This window comes from Manis pentadactyla, chromosome 6 (genome assembly GCF_030020395.1).
Source record: "Manis pentadactyla isolate mManPen7 chromosome 6, mManPen7.hap1, whole genome shotgun sequence".
In the NCBI taxonomy this organism is placed as follows: domain Eukaryota; kingdom Metazoa; phylum Chordata; class Mammalia; order Pholidota; family Manidae; genus Manis; species Manis pentadactyla.
In genome coordinates, this window is record NC_080024.1 from 63,608,963 (window position 1) to 63,625,657 (window position 16,695).

Below are 16,695 nucleotides of genomic sequence, written 5' to 3' on the forward strand. Positions count from 1 at the left end.
TGGAGTGACTTCTCAAGGCATCTTTGAAATTCCAACTGGGATGCTACATAATAGATTCACAATATGTGGCAAACAGGTACACTATGGAGGTCTGAAGCCTCCTTTGGTGTGGAAATATATGGCAGTTTTCTTCATCACTGTGGGTGATGTTTAACAACTAACAAAATAACTCACCTGCAATGAAAGATTCTTTGTGCATTTTTCGAAAAACTGAGCCTTGAAATGAAATAAAATAAATCCAAGCAAGGCAAGCCAGTGTGGACATTTGGAAACATCTGTTAATGGGACACACACATAGCAAGCTGTTGCTCTTAAAGTTAGCCACCACAACCACAGCAGGTCCCACAGCTAGCAATTAAAAAACATTGATCAATTACCAATTAAAGAAGTAGCTCAATACTATGCATCAGAAGTAAGCCTCTCTTTATCAGATGGCTGAGCATGGATCTCAGCCTTGTGGTATGTGGCATCATAATGATCTTTCTTATTTCTCTTGAAGAAACCACACTACAAGGAAGCAAGGTATTTAGTCAGTTTCACAGTTTTGTGCATAAGAGCGAACAAATTAAAATCTCAGATTTGAACCTATTTTCTATTTTATAGTTTGTTTACAAAGAGATTACTATGGATCAACCAAAAGTGAGCAGCCACTGCAATATGTTATTTTGTGACAGTCACCCCACCCAGCTCTAGCACCGTGTGTCTCTGGTCAGATATTTATATGGATGACATTAATCAGCTAATTGATTTTTCTATTTGTAACAGAAATCCTGAGGCCAAAAATCATCCTAAAAGGGAGAATATATACACATCTGATTATAGCTCTTTGGGTAGTTTCTTCTTGCAGGAGAATATGGACTTCAGGCAAAAGGTTAACTTTTGCAGCTTACTGAGACAAAGGTTAAAGTGTACTTTAAGTTTAGCACAGATCCAAATAAAATACTGTATTTTTCTGCCTTTCATGGTAAATTTTATGAAACAAATGCCATACTTTGGATTTGTGGGGTAAATCACAGTATAAATTCAAATATATCATCACGAAAGAATCATTTCACCTCCCTGGGGCACTGGTTTGTCCTAAGCTGTCACTTCCCCAAAATCTGAATCACCATGTAACCCTTAAGTGGTAGGAACCTATGCTCCTCAGGTTAGGTCGCTCTAAAGGAGTGTAAAAGTATGATTCTGCTTTCTACTGTAATTTCCTTCATTCAACAATGGAGAACTTTATTTACTTTTTTAGTTTATAAGGGCCACAGAACTGCCCTTTGAAATACAACTTGGTTGAATAATTCTCTGCCGTCCTAGAAAATTCTGCTAGCTAGTCTGGCACCTCACGAAGATAAAAATCTAGATCTGCTTTGTCCATATAGTTACTCAAATTTAAATTAAAGAGTCAACACCTCAGTTGTACTAGCTGTAGTCCAAGTGCACAGTAGCTACATGGACTGGTGACTACCATGTTGACTAGTGCAGCTTCAGAACACTTCCATTTTCACAGAAAATTTTACTGGGCAGTGTTGATCTAGACTATTTATCTTGATAACTGTGACTCTCAATTCGATGAAAATTATCTCAGACCGTCAAAAGGAGGTTACTTGAAAAAATAAAGCAAAAAACAGTGAACACACCCAGCCAACTTTCAATAACTCATGCTAGTCAATAAAGTGGGAAAAGGAATAAGTCAGGAACCAGGAGTCCCAGTCCTGCCTCCAACTTGGCAACATTCTTAATATCCATGGGCATGAAGATAAATGTGACTGGATCAGCACACAGGACTTTACCTCCCCTAAAAATCCTATGTAGAATGCTATATTTAAAGCAGATAAAATCAGAACTGCTCTGGTGAAAGTGGGGATATTGGCCCTTGCCCACCTAGTTTAATATTGGTGCTTACACGGATGTGCAAAACCCAATTTAAAAGGATGAACTGTGTAGTCTTTTCTGGACCTCAAATTCTATGATTTTTAACACATAAAAACAAATAGTTCTTTTTTCAGAAAGGAGTGTATAAAGTAATAATGATTTTCATGTGTGGGCTATAGAAGTTGATTAGAGTTCCTCTTGTATGAATACTTTAGAACTTCAAAAAAAAAAATTGAGATCATCTAGTCCAACCCACATACTAAACAGTTAAGACAAACCAGTGCCCCAGGGAGGTGAAATGATTTCCCCAGGCATAGCTTTGGATGTCTTAACTCTCAACCCACTGCTATGTATCCCCCTCATTAAAGACTGCCCATAATACCTGCTCTAAGAAGTTCTTGTGACCTCTTACAAAAAGCAAGGCCATCCTCAAATTCAGTTTTTGATACCAAAGTAGTTTTCAGAGCATCTTCTATATTGGCTGGCTGTGCTTAACCAGAGAAACCTACTGCCTTTAGTAGTCAGGACTGGCTTATGTCCCCTGCAGGAAGGAATCTTGCCATGAGCAGATACCAAGTTTCAGTCACACATTTGGAGGATACCAGAAAATTATCTCACTGTCAAAAGGAGGTTACTTGAAAAAAATAAAGCAAAAAAGCAATGCCCAATATTTGAAAGTGAGAATAGCCTAAACCCTTGTCCATTATACTTGCAGATCCAAGAAAAGAGTAAGAATGGTTTGATTGTACAGATTGTTGGTTGAGGTTCATAAAAATACTTTATCCAAAATCCTGGAACAGACATGTTTGGAAATCCATTTTTGACGTTTTAGAAAAGTAATACATTGCCTACACAATGCCACTGTAGTCAAAATATTGATATTTCTGCAGTGATACTAAATAATAAAGGATAAAGATTATAAATAGCCTCTGTTAAGATGTGAAGTTTTTTGCTGCCAATTAAGTTATTATAGACTTTTAGTTTTCAGAGTTTTTTGTAGTTTGTAATTGTTGATAAGGGATTGTGGACCCCCATTACTCCCTGAGAATCCACAATCTAAAAGTTATAAACTTTGGCAAAAAAATATGCACCTGTGTCATATGCACTTTTTTGTAATGTAGACTTTTTAAGAGTAGGAAGTTAAATTGTATTTGCAAGACCAAATTTTAATGAAGTACATCACACTGAGCCCAAATCTTCATCACGTTTGATAAGCTATGATGACCATCCCTGAGGTGGAGTCACTAATTTCATGCTGTTCTACTTCTAATCTAGCTGCAACTGTAACAATCCCTAATGAACATTTCTTCACAGAAGCTGAAATAGGGATGTAGATTCAGATTAATATGATGCCCAAAAATTTGGCTTAGATGAAGCAAATGCTAAAGTTGTAAAATTTTTAGAATTGTTATTTGTCAAACACACTGAGTTATATGTGAAAAACAAAATGGATACATTTAAGAAACTCATTATAATGAACAAATAACATTAGGTAGATGATATACAGGTATTCAACTGTACAATTCTGAAGTTTGCTGTATGTTGGAAAAGTTTAATAACATGTTGGGGAAAAGCAATGAAAAAAGGTAATACTATCAGTGTTAATTCACACTTTAAAACATAAAATAAGGTTTATATCATGAAACTCAAATGTCAGATATGACTTACCTTCCATAGTAAAAATACTAATAGAGCAAGCATCAAAATCCCAGCAAGAATAGCCACTAGGATGACCCACCAAGGTACTCCTGAATACTGAGCTACAGTCTTTGAAGGAAACACAGTCACACGAACCTAAGGGGTGTAAAGAAAGCAACATTGTTATAAACTGGTATAAGAATCAATACAAAGAATTTATAGTTCTAATTTTGCTTCTAGACACATTTTGGACAATGAAGCCTGTGGACAGAGGAGAGGCCTTTTTGATGCAAGACCTTTCCTTTAATAATGGAATATTGCTCCAGGAGGAATTTCTTAGAGATCTTTACCTAGCACTGGAAAAGACTGAATTGTGTTTTGTTGTTGTTGTTCAGCTCATTTTTATTTTTTTTTATGTTTTTATTTTTTGGTATCATTAATCTACAATTACATGAGGAACATTATGTTTACTAGACTCCCCCCAACACCAAGTTTCCCCCACATACCCCATTACAGTCACTGTTCATCCACCTAGTAAGATGTTGTAGAATCACTACTTATCTTCTCTCTTGCACAGCCCTCCCTGTACCCCCCCACATTATACATGCTAATCATAAAGCCCCCTTTATTTCCCCCCACCCCCCTTATCCCTCCCTTCCCACCCACCCTCCCCAGTCCCTTTCCCTTTGGTAACTGTTAGTCCATTCTTGGGTTCTGTGAGTCTTCTGTTTGTTCCTTCCATTTTTTCTTTGTTCTTATACTCCACAGATGAGTGAAATCATTTGATACTTGTCTTTCTCTACCTGGCTTATTTCACTGAGCACAGTACCCTCTAGCTCCATCCATGTTGTTACAAATGGTAGGATTTGTTTTCTTCTTATGGCTGAATAATATTCCATTGTGTGTATGTACCACTTCTTCTTTATCCATTCATCTACTGATGGACCCTTAGGTTGCTTCCATTTCTTTGCTATTGCGAATAGTACTGCGATATATATAGGGGTGCATATGTCTTTTTCAAACTGGGCTGCTACATTTGTAGGGTAAATTCCTAGGAGTGGAATTCCTGGGTCAAAGATATTCCTATTTTGATTTTTTTGAGGAACCTCTATACTGCTTTCCACAATGGCTGAACTAATTTACATTCCCACCAGCAGTATAGGAGGGTTCCCCTTTCTCCACATCCTCACCAAAATTTGTTGTTTGTCTTTTGGATGATGGCGATCCTTACTGGTGGGAGGTGATATCTCATTGTGGTTTTAATTTGCATTTCTCTGATGACTAGTGATGTGGAGCATCTTTTCATGTGCCTGTTGGCCATCTGAATTTCTTCTTTGGAGAACTGTCCAGCTCCTCTGACCATTTTTTGATTGGATTATTTGCTTTTTGTTTCTTGAGGTGCATGAGCTCTTAATATATTTTGGATGTCAACCCTTTATCGGATCTGTCATTTATGAATATATTCTCCCATACTGTAGGATGCCTTTTTGTTCTATTGGTGGTGTCCTTGCTGTACAGAAGCTTTTCAGTTTGATGCAGTCCCACTTGTTCATTTTTGCTTTTGTTTCCCTTGCCCGGGGAGATATGTTCATGAAGAAGTTGCTCATGTTTATGTGCAAGAGATTTTTGCCTATGTTTTTTTTCTAAGAGTTTTATGGTTTCATGACTTACATTCAGGTGTTTGATCCATTTCAAATTTACTTTTGTGTATGGTGTTAGACAATGATCCAGTTTCATTCTCTTACATGTAGCTGTGCAGTTTTGCCAACATCAGCTGTTGAAGAGGCTGTCATTTCCCCATTGTATGTCCATGGCTCCTTTATCATATATTAATTGACCATATATGTTTGGGTTAATATCTGGACTCTCTATTCTGTTCCTCTGGTCTGTGGGTCTGTTCTTGTGCCAGTACCAAATTGTCTTGATTACTGTGGCTTTGTAGTAGAGCTTGAAGTTGGGGAGTGAGATCCCCCCTGCTTTATTCTTCCTTCTCAGGATTGCTTTGGCTATTCGGGGTCTTTGGTGGTTCCATATGAATTTTAGAACTACTTGTTCCAGTTCATTGAAGAATGCTGTTGGTATTTTGATAGGCATTGCATTGAATCTGTAGATTGCTTTAGGCAGGATGGTCATTTTGACAATATTAATTCTTCCTAGCCAACAGCATGGGATGAGTTTCCATTTGTTAGTGTCCTCTTTAATTTCTCTTAAGAGTGTCTTGTAGTTTTCAGGATATAGGTTTTTCACTTCCTTGGTTAGGTTTATTCTGAGGTATTTTATTCTTTTTGATGCAATTGCGAATGGAATTGTTTTCCTGATTTCTCTTTCTGCTAGTTCATTGTTAGTGTATAGGAAAGCCACAGATTTCTGTGTATTAATTTTGTATCCTGCAACTTTGCTGAATTCAGATATTAGTTCTAGTAGTTTGGGAGTGGAGTCCTTAGGGTTTATTATGTACAATATCATGTCATCTGCAAATAGTGACAGTTTGACTTCTTCTTTACCCATCTGGATTCCTTTTATTCCTTTGTTTTGTCTGATTGCCATGGCTAGGACCTCCATTACTATGTTGAATAAAAGTGGGGAGAGTGGGCATCCCTGTCTTGTTCCTGATCTTACAGGAAAAGCTTCAGCTTCTTGCTGTTAGGTATGATGCTGGCTGTGGGTTTATCATATATGGCCTTTATTATGTTAAGGTACTTGCCCTCTATACCCATTTTGTTGAGAGTTTTTGTCACGAATGGATGTTGAATTTTGTTGAGTGCTTTTTCAGCATCTATGGAGATAATCATGTGGTTTTTGTCCTTCTTTTTGTTGATGTGGTGGATGATGTTGATGGATTTTCGAATGTTGTACCATCCTTGCATCCCTGAGATGAATCCCACTTGATCATGGTGTATGATCTTCTTGATGTATATTTTAATTCAGTTTGCTAGTATTTTGTTGAGTATTTTTGCATCTATGTTCATCAGGGATATTGGTCTGTAATTTTCTTTTTTGTGGGGGTCTTTGCCTGGTTTGGTATTAGAGTGATGTTAGCTTCATAGAATGAGTTTGGAAGTATTCCCTCTTCTTCTATTTTTTGGAAAACTTTAAGGAGAATGAGTATTATGTCTTCTCTATATGTCTGATAAAATTCAGTGGTGAATCCATCTGGACCAGGGCTTTTGTTCTTGGGTGGTTTTTTGATTACCGATTCAATATCTTTGCTGGTAATGGTCTGTTTAGATTTTCTGTTTCTTCCTTGGTCAGTCTTGGAAGGTTGTATTTTTCTAAGAAGTTGTCCATTTCTTCTAGGTTTTCCAGCTTGTTAGCATATAGATTTTCATAGTGTTCTCTAATAATTTTTTGTATTTCTGTGGGGTCCACCATGATTTTTCCTTTCTCGTTTCAATTCTGTTGATATGTGTAGATTCTCTTTTTCTCTTAATTAGTCTGGCTAGGGGCTTATCTATTTTGTTTATTTTTTCAAAGAACCGGCTCTTGGTTTCATTGATTTTTTGTATTGTTTTATTCTTCTCAATTTCATTTATTTCTTCTCTGATCTTTATTATGTCCCTCCTTCTGCTGACTTTGGGCCTCATTTGTTCTTTTCCCAGTTTCAATAATTGTGACTTTAGACCTTTCTTTTGGGATTGTTCTTCCTTCTTTAAATATGCCTGGATTGCTATATACTTTCCTCTTAAAACTGCTTTTGCTGTGTCCCACATAAGTTGGGGCTTTGTGCTGTTGTTCTCATTTGTCTCCATATATTACTTGATCTCTGTTTTAATTTGGTCATTGGTCCATTGATTATTTAGGAGCATGTTGTTAAGCCTCCATGTGTTTGTGAGCCTTTGTGTTTTCTTTGTACAATTTATTTCTAGTTTTATGCCTTTGTGGTCTGAGAAGTTGGTTGGTAGAATTTCAATCTTTTTTAATATACTGAGGCTCTTTTTGTGGCCTAGTATGTAGTCTATTCTGGAAAATGTTCCATGTGCACTTGAGAAGAATGTGTATTCTGCTGCTTCTGTGTGCAGAGTTCTGTAGATGTCTATTAGGTCCATCTGTTCTAGTGTGTTGTTCAGTGCCTCTGTGTCCTTACTTATTTTCTGTTCAGTGGATCTGTCCTTTGGAGTGAGTTGTGTGTTGAAGTCTCCTCGAATGAATACATTGCATTCTATTTCTTCCTTTAAATCTGTTAGTATTTGTTTCACATATGTTGGTGCTCCTGTATTAGGTGCATATATATTTATAATGGTTATATCCTCTTGTTGGACTGAGCCCTTTATCATTATGTAATGCCCTTCTTTATCTCTTTTTACTTTCTTTGTTTTGAAGTATATTTTGTTTGATACAAGTACTGCAACACCTGCTCTCTTTCCCTGTTGTTTGCATGAAATATTTTTTTCCATACCTTGTCTTTTGGTCTGTGTTTGTCTTTGGTTTTGATGTGTGTCTCTTGTAAGCAGCATGTAAATGGGTCTTGCTTTTTTATCCATTCTGTTACTGTATCTTTTGATTGGTGCATTCAGTCCATTTACACTTACGGTGATTATTGAAAGATATGCACTTATTGTCATTGCAGGCTTTAGATTCGTGGTCACCAAAGGTTCAAGGGTAGCTTCTTTACTATCTAACCATATAACTTAGCTCTCTTATTAAGCTATTAAGAACACAGCCTGATGATTATTTCTCTCCCTTCTTATTCCTCCTCCTCCATTCTTTATATGTTAGGTGTCTTGTTCTGTACTCATTTTTGTTTCCTTTGACTGCTTTTGTAAGTTGTTGATTTTATTTTTTGCCTTTAGTTAGTATTTAGTTGGTCTGCTTTATTTGCTGTGATTTTATTTTCTCTGGTGACATCTATTTAGCCTTAGGAGTGCTTCCATCTAGAGCAGTCCCTTTAAAATACCCTGTAGAGGTGGTTTGTGGGAGGCAAATTCCCTCAACTTTTGCTTGTCTGGGAATTGTTTAATCCTTCCTTCATATTTGAATGATAATCATGCTGGATACAGTATCCTTGGTTCAAGGCCCTTCTGTTTCATTGCAATAAATATATCATGCCATTCTCTTCTGGCCTGTAGGGTTTCTGTTGAGAAGTCTGATGGTAGCCTGATGTGTTTTCCTTTGTAGGTGACCTTTTCCTCTCTCTGGCTGCCTTTAATACTCTGTCCTCGTCTTTGGTCTTTGCCATTTTAATATTTATATGTCTTGGTGTTATCCTCCTTGGGTCCCTTGTGTTTGGACTTCTGTGGGCTTCCATGGTCTGAGAAACTATTTCCTCCCCCAGTTTGGGGAAGTTTTCAGCAATTATTTCTTCAAAGACACTTTCTATCCCTTTTTCTCTCTTCTTCTTCTTCTGGAACTCCTATAATGTGAATATTGTTCCATTTGGATTGGTCACACAGTTCTTTTAATATTGTTTCATTCCTGGAGATCCTTTTATCTCTCTCTGCCTCAGCTTCTCTGTATTCCTGTTCCATGGTTTCTATTCCATTAACGGCCTCTTGCACCTCATCCAGTCTGCTCTTAAATCCTTCCAGAGATTGTTTTATTTCTGTGTTCTCTCTCCTAACTTGATCCTTTAGCTTTTGCATATTTCTCTGCAGGTCCATCAGCATGGTTATGACCTTTATTTTCAATTTTCAGGAAGATTGGTTAAATCTATCTCCCCAGACCCTCTCTCGGAGTTGTCTGGGTTATTCTGGACTGGACCAAATTCTTCTGCCTTTTCATGGCGATAGCGGTGGCTGTAGGCAGGTAGCCTGTGTGGCAGCTGGGAGAACAAAGTCTCTTCCTGCTTGTTGGTCTCCTTGCCCTTCTCCACTGCCTGTGTTGGTTACCCGCGCTCCTGGAGCAGCCTCCGGATTAATCCCCTAAGCTGCTGTGGGTGGGGTCACCATCAGGGTAGCCCAGAGCCCTGCGGGGAGTGGCAGGTGCACCATGTGTGCTCTCCTGCGAGAACGGCGACCCTTCACACCTTGCCTCGGTTTCCTCTGCCTGCACCAGGCAGCTGTGCGCCGGCAGCGGCCTCTGGGTCTGGCCTGGATGGCTGCACACTGGGAGGAGATTCTGGGCGGTGTTGTGGCCACGGCTGCTGTCCGGCTGCTCCACCACCACAGGCACATGCGGCTGTTCTCCGGCTGTTCCGCTGTGGCAGGCGCGCACTCCACTCTTCGATTTCTTGTCCACTGTGGGCACGCATGGCCGCTGTCCGGCTCTTCTACCACTGTGGGCGCATGCGGCCACTCTCTGGTTGCTCCGTCACTGTGTCAGGGCCACACAGGCCAGGGGAACAACTGCCAGGCTGCCTATAGCCATGAGGGGCTTCAGGGGTGCATTGCCACCCAGGGGGCTGGGGTGCCTGAAGTTCCTCAGAATTCCCAGCTGCTGGGCTTAGTGTCCCGGGATGCTTCCATCCAGCTGTGAGGCCCCTGTCCCTTTAAGACTTTCAAAAAGCACTTGCTTTTCTTTTGTCCCAGGGGAGCCAGCTGTGGGGACCCACTCGCAGATTTTACTTTTCCATTTCTCTAATATCCAGCACACCATGCAGTGTGTGTCTGTGCTCCTAGTGCAGATTACTAGGGCTGGGTGTTTAGCAGTCTTGGGCTCCCTCTCCCTCACCTCTCTGACTCCTCTCCTCCCACTGGGGAACTGGGGTTGGGGGAGCACTCGGGTCCCGCCGGGTCGCAGCTTGTATCTTACCCCCTTTGTGAGGTGCTGAGTTCTCGCAGATGTAGATGTAGCCTGGCTGTTGTACTGTGTCCACTGGTCTCTCTTTTATGAATAGTTGTATTTGTTGTATTTTCAAAAATATATATGGTTTTGGGAGGAGATTTCCACTGTCCTACTCATGCCACCATCTTGGCTCCTCCCCCGGATTGTGTTTTCACAGAATGGTTATTTCTTTGCTATCTTTTTAAATTTTTTGGAATAAACAAAAGTAGAGAATAATGAACTATCATTTACTTGTCACAGAGTTTCAACAATTACCAATATATGGCCAAAATTGCTTTCATTTCTGTTTCATCACCGTCTCTTACTTAGTTTTCAGCAGTGGAAATAAAAGGGCTAGTTTATGTACAATTGGCCTACATTCCTCACTCAGAGCTTAAAGATATTGTGAAATCTAAAAGTAGGGATAGAGCTGCGTTACTGATACAATTTTAAATTTTCCTTAGGATATCAAATAAGGACCCGCATAAACAATATAATTTCTTGAAATGGCTTGGTACCATCTTCTACAACAATGTATGCAGACAAATTAGACCCTGGGTTTTTTTCAGAAACAGCTTAGGGTTTTAGGCAGCAGCTGATGAGAAGCTTAAGCTCTAAACGTTTGATAGTTGGCAAATACCAATTAAATAGAAATGAAATCTAAAAAGTTGCTTATGACTATACATAATATGTTGGTTATACAGGCTTAGAATTCAAGTGGATTTCTGTGATGCCAGGAGACTACTTTTCAAAGCATGTAAGAGACCTGGTGATTTCTACTAATATAATTTTGTAAGCTACACTGATTAGAGATCTACCAGTTTGAAGTTTCTGATATTTCTTAATTATGAGAATGTAAAGTGATGGATAAGCAAAACTTAAAGAGAGCATTTAACTTCTGAGAAGTGTTTGTAGTCAAGTAGTCTACATTAGTGAACTCAATGCTACCTAAAAATGCTGCTATGTCTACACTGTGCTTCAATACTTCCATAATTCTTTTTAAAAATCTCATTAAAATACTTCCCTTTCTACTTACACTAGAAAACAGCATCTCAACTTCATTTGACTTACAGAATATACATAAAGAGAACTGCTGTTCTTCAACCACTTAAATAGAAAAGAATTCACATTTAGAATCTTCATCCTGTTGTAGTGACTGTAACAGGCATGCATAAACACCTCTGGCAGCTACTCTGCTTCCTGTTTTGCTCTCTGAGGTTTCTTTCCCCCAAGGTTCCCAGCCCCCGAGGAGCCCCATGGCTCCCGTCCTCTCACAGCCGGTCCTCTGGCCAAGTGTCCCAGCTGGGAGCTAAAACAACCCTTTCTTGAGATTACTAGTCACAGCACAGGAGTATCCATGAAGGAGGGAAAAGAGAATGAAGAGAGACCAGGGAAGAAATAATGGAGTTGATGTGACTGGCAAGCTTGACTACTCTAAAGCAAAATCAAGAGATTATTTCAATGAGCCCATGCTGTGCCATTTAAGGCACTCAATGGTTCTTGGGGGAAAGGCGACAGCCTGGAAGGGCCATCCTGATCTTTAAGAGTAAGTTCTTAATAAATTTGGAAGTTGATCATGGAGACTGGTCTGTGGCAGGGGGAATCAGCCTTATAATCACACTGTGTATCAGAGCCTTTTAAATGGCTGACAGGAAGGGGAAATGACTCCCCAGAATGGCTACTGCTGAGCGAAACACCTGAGCAATGTAATGGGGTAGGATGGGATGGAGGGTGTGGGTGGGAACCCAGCTGACAGCTGTAAGCCAGGTGTGGCTACCATTCAAACCCAATCTTGGAGCCTTTAAGAAATTGTAAAACCCACTGGGCATCAAACTTGGAGGACTGAAGTGGGGGTTGGGCCACACATTTAAGGGCAGAGGGGCTCTGCAAACCAGTGTATATGCAAGGTCACATGCAGTACAGACAGGCCCAGGGACACCAGTCAGCAAGATTTCATTGTTTGTTTCTGTAGGACAGTCATTCTCCAGCTGGAATTCGGAGTAAGTGGGGAGCTGGCCTTAGAACTGGGTAAGGGGAGTCCAACTGTGCACTTCATTTCCCAGAGCTCTGGGAAGCCCTGTCCATCTTGTCACTGCAGGTGTTACAGGTTAAGGTGAGCAGAAATTACTCCAAAAACATTTTTTTGCTTGTTTCATTAAAATCAGGCATTTCCAGAGGAATGACCTGTCCATGTGAACCTCATCCATCAATGTGCCCATAAGAGGGAAAAGGGCTTATGTGTGCCTGATGCATTAAATTCCACCACCAGTGAACAGGGCTAAGACCACATTAGCTTGTCCACTGCCAAAATCATTTCCCCATATCATTCTGTAACGTAATACCCTCCACTCTCATCAGAGCATCAGTGTAAGAGATCTGATGAAGGTATTTTCAGATCTTTTATAGAACTCTATTAGACCATCCCCTTACTGTTCCTCATATCAAAAATCCATCTTATAAAAGGATCCACATTTCAAGTTCTCTGAATTTAGAGCCAAAATCAAACAAACAAGAAACTCCTTATTCCCCTGAAGAATGAATAATGTGCCTGCTTTTACCTACTATATTTTCTTTTATCTTTGGCAGCCAGGATGCTTAGGTAGTCTCTTCCTATTTCCTTAGGAATGAAGTGGGGGCATATAAATACAAGCAATAAATGATCCCCTCCTTCCTTGGCTTAAGTCAACAATTCTCTCTTGGTTCACCATCATCTAGCCATGAAATTCTCAATAACTAATGCTGTATCTTATTCAACTTTGCTTCTCTAGCATTTGTGCATGGAAGGTACACAGTGTGTCCTTAATAAGTGCTTGTTAACTGGACAGACTGAATTTAATTGATGCTAAAACATAACCATGTTATTGGTTCAGTTAGGTGAACTTCTCTGACTTTGTTACACTAATATCTTCATGGTGTTTTATTAAGAGGTGAACACAAAGCTCCGGAAACTGAGTTATAAGGAAACAAAAAGGGTTTTTTCTTTTTAAAGTCAGAATTAGAATAAAAAGCAGCAGCTTCAATATTAAGACAAAACTGAACTGCAACCTCTTTTGCTTCTGTCTGCAAAGAAAAATTAACCAAGATAAAGGTGAGACTGAAAACAACAAGTGAGGGAATAAAAAAGGTCCCCTGACACTTGAATTCAGTACAAATCTGTAGGCCCAGAAGAACTGTACCTTAAAACACTAAAGAAATGTGTAGATGACAGCTACTGTATCTCAGAAATCACTGTTAACTGAAGAGCTATTAGAAGACTAGAGAAAGAAAATGTTTCAGTTTTCAAAAGAAATGGCTTCTTAAGATATGAGACAAGCAATCCATTCACAAACCTACCAGTTACTAGATCAAGTAGAATCACAGCAAAGATTCCAATTCCGCTTTTCAGGGCGGAACATGGCGGCGTGAGTAGAGCAGCGGAAATCTCCTCCCAAAACAACATATATCTATAAAAATATAACAAAGACAACCCTTCCTAGAATAAAGACCAGAGGACACAGGACAATATCCAGACCACATCCGCACCTGAGAGAACCCAGCGCCTCGCGAAGGGGGTAAGATACAAGCCCCGGCCCCCCGAGAGCCGAGCGCCCCTCCCCCAAGCTCCCGGCGGGAGAAGAGCAGGCAGAGCGGGAGGGAGACGGAGCCCAGGGCTGCCGAACACCCAGCCCCAGCCATCCGGGCCAGAGTGCAGGGCCCTCGATACTGGGAAAACAGGGCAGCAAGAACAGTGAGCAGGCACTGGAGGCTGGGCGACAGAGGACATAAGAAAAGCGCGCGACCATTTTTTTTTTGCTTTTTTGCTGTTTTGTTTTGGCGAGCGCTTTTTGGAAGTCTTAAAGGGATAGGGACCCCAATACTAGGGAAACAGGGCAGAAAGACCAGTGAGCAGAGGCCTGAGGCTGGCACCGGAGAATAAAGAAAAACGAACGACCACCTTTTTTTTTTTTTTTTTTAATTAAAAAAAATTTTTTTTTTTTAAATTAAAAAATTTTTTTTCTTTTTTTTTTTTGGTGGGCGCTGTTTTGTTTTGGCGGGTGCTTTTTGGAAGTCTTAAAGGGGCAGGGCGGGTCACTTAATCCAGAGGTAGGGAATCCGGAATCTCTGGGCACCCTAACCCCTGGGCTGCAGGGAGCAGGGAGGCCCCTTACAGAGATAAATAGCCTCCCAGCCGCTCCTGCTCCAACGCAACTCCACCATTTTGGAGTAGCTGCCCGAGCTAGGCCACGCCCACGGCAACAGCGGAGATTAACTCCATAGCAGCCAGGCAGGAAGCAGAAACCCTGTCTGCGCGCAGCTGCGCAGCACAAGCCACTAGAGGTCGCTGTTCTCCCAGGAGAGGAGGGCGACAAACCAACAAGAAGGGAAGTCCTTCCAGCCGTCACTCGTCCCAGTTCTGCAAACTATTCCTATCACCATGAAAAGGCAAAGCTACAGGCAGACAAAGATCACAGAGACAACACCAGAGAAAGAGACAGACCTACAGACCTAACCAGTCTTCCTGACAAAGAATTCAAAATAAGAATCATAAACATGCTGACAGAGATGCAGAGAAATACGCAAGAGAAATGGGATGAAGTCCGAAAGGAGATCACAGATGCCAGAAAGGAGATCGCAGAAATGAAACAAACTCTGGAAGGGTTTATAAGCAGAATGGATAGAATGCAAGAGGCCATTGATGGAATTGAAATCAGAGAACAGGAACGCATAGAAGCTGACATAGAGAGAGACAAAAGGATCTCCAGGAATGAAACAATATTAAGAGAACTGTGTGACCAATCTAAAAGGAACAATATCCGTATTATAGGGGTCCCAGAAGAAGAAGAGATAGGAAAAGAGATGGAAAGTATCTTAGAAGAAATAATTGCTGAAAACTTCCCCACACTGGGGGAGGAAGTAATCGAACAGACCACGGAAATACACAGAGCCCCCAACAGAAAGGATCCAAGAAGGGCAACACCAAGACACATAATAATTAAAATGGCAAAGATCAAGGACAAGGAAAGAGTGTTAAAGGCAGCTAGAGAGAAAAAGGTCACCTATAAAGGGAAACCCATCAGGCTAACGTCAGATTTCTCAACAGAAACCCTACAGGCCAGAAGAGAATGGCATGATATATTTAATACAATGAAACAGAAGGGCCCTGAACCAAGGATACTGTATCCAGCACGACTATCATTCAAATATGATGGTGGGATTAAACAATTCCCAGACAAACAAGAGCTGAGGGAATTTGCTTCCCACAAACCACCTCTACAGAACATCTTACAGGGACTGCTCTAGATGGGAGCACTCCTAGAAAGAGCACAGCACAAAACACCCAACATATGAAGAATCGAGGAGGAGGAACAAGAAGGGAGAGAAGAAAAGAATCTCCAGAGTGTGTATATAAAAGCTCAATAAGTGAGCTAAGTTAGGCAGTAAGATACTAAAGAGGCTAACCCTGAACCTTTGGTAACCACGAACTTAAGGCCTGCAATGGCAATAAGTACATATCTTTCAATAGTCACCCTAAATGTTAATGGGTTGAATGCACCAATCAAAAGACACAGAGTAACAGAATGGATAAAAAAGCAAGACCCATCTATATGCTGCTTACAAGAAACTCACCTCAAACCCAAAGACATGTACAGACTAAAAGTCAAGGGATCGAAAAACATATTTCAAGCAAACAACAGTGAGAAGAAAGCAGGGGTTGCAGTACTAATATCAGACAAAATAGACTTCAAAACGAAGAAAGTAACAAGAGATAAAGAAGGACACTACATAATGATAAAGGGCTCAGTCAAACAAGAGGATATAACCATTCTAAATATATATGCACCCAACACAGGAGCACCAGCATATGTGAAACAAATACTAACAGAACTAAAGGGGGACATAGACTGCAATGCATTCATTCTAGGAGACTTCAACACACCACTCACCCCAAAGGATAGATCCACTGGGCAGAAAATAAGTAAGGACACGGAAGCACTGAACAACACAGTAGAGCAGATGGACCTAATAGACATCTATAGAACTCTACATCCAAAAGCAGCGGGATATACATTCTTCTCAAGTGCACATGGAACATTCTCCAGAATAGACCACATACTAGGCCACAAAAAGAGCCTCAGAAAATTCCAAAAGATTGAAATCCTACCAACCAACTTTTCAGACCACAAAGGCATAAAACTAGAAATAAACTGTACAAAGAAAGCAAAGAGGCTCACAAACACATGGAGGCTTAACAACACGCTCCTAAATAATCAATGGATCAGTGACCAAATCAAAATGGAGATCCAGCAATATATGGAAACAAATGACAACAACAACACTAAGCCCAACTTCTGTGGGACACAGCAAAAGCAGTCTTAAGAGGAAAGTATACAGCAATCCAAGCATATTTAAAAAAGGAAGAGCAATCCCAAATGAATGGTCTAATGTCACAATTATCGAAATTGGAAAAAGAAGAACAGATGAGGCCTAAGGTCAGCAGAAGGAGGGACATAATAA

General features: G+C 40.3%; 1 protein-coding gene across 3 annotated transcripts in view; it reads right to left on the bottom strand.

The window, feature by feature from the left end:
• The window catches only part of ITGA6 (integrin subunit alpha 6), a 91,324-nt gene that overhangs the window by 3,718 nt on the left and 70,911 nt on the right, over window positions 1–16,695 (bottom strand). For 2 of the 3 annotated variants that reach the window (XM_057503905.1, XM_036879142.2), the window contains one exon: window positions 3,532–3,657. In XM_057503905.1, coding sequence (XP_057359888.1) covers window positions 3,532–3,657 — 126 coding nt within the window. Of the gene's footprint in view, window positions 1–377; window positions 508–3,531; window positions 3,658–16,695 lie in introns of all 3 variants that reach the window. The other variant, XM_036879143.2, reaches the window with a different exon arrangement.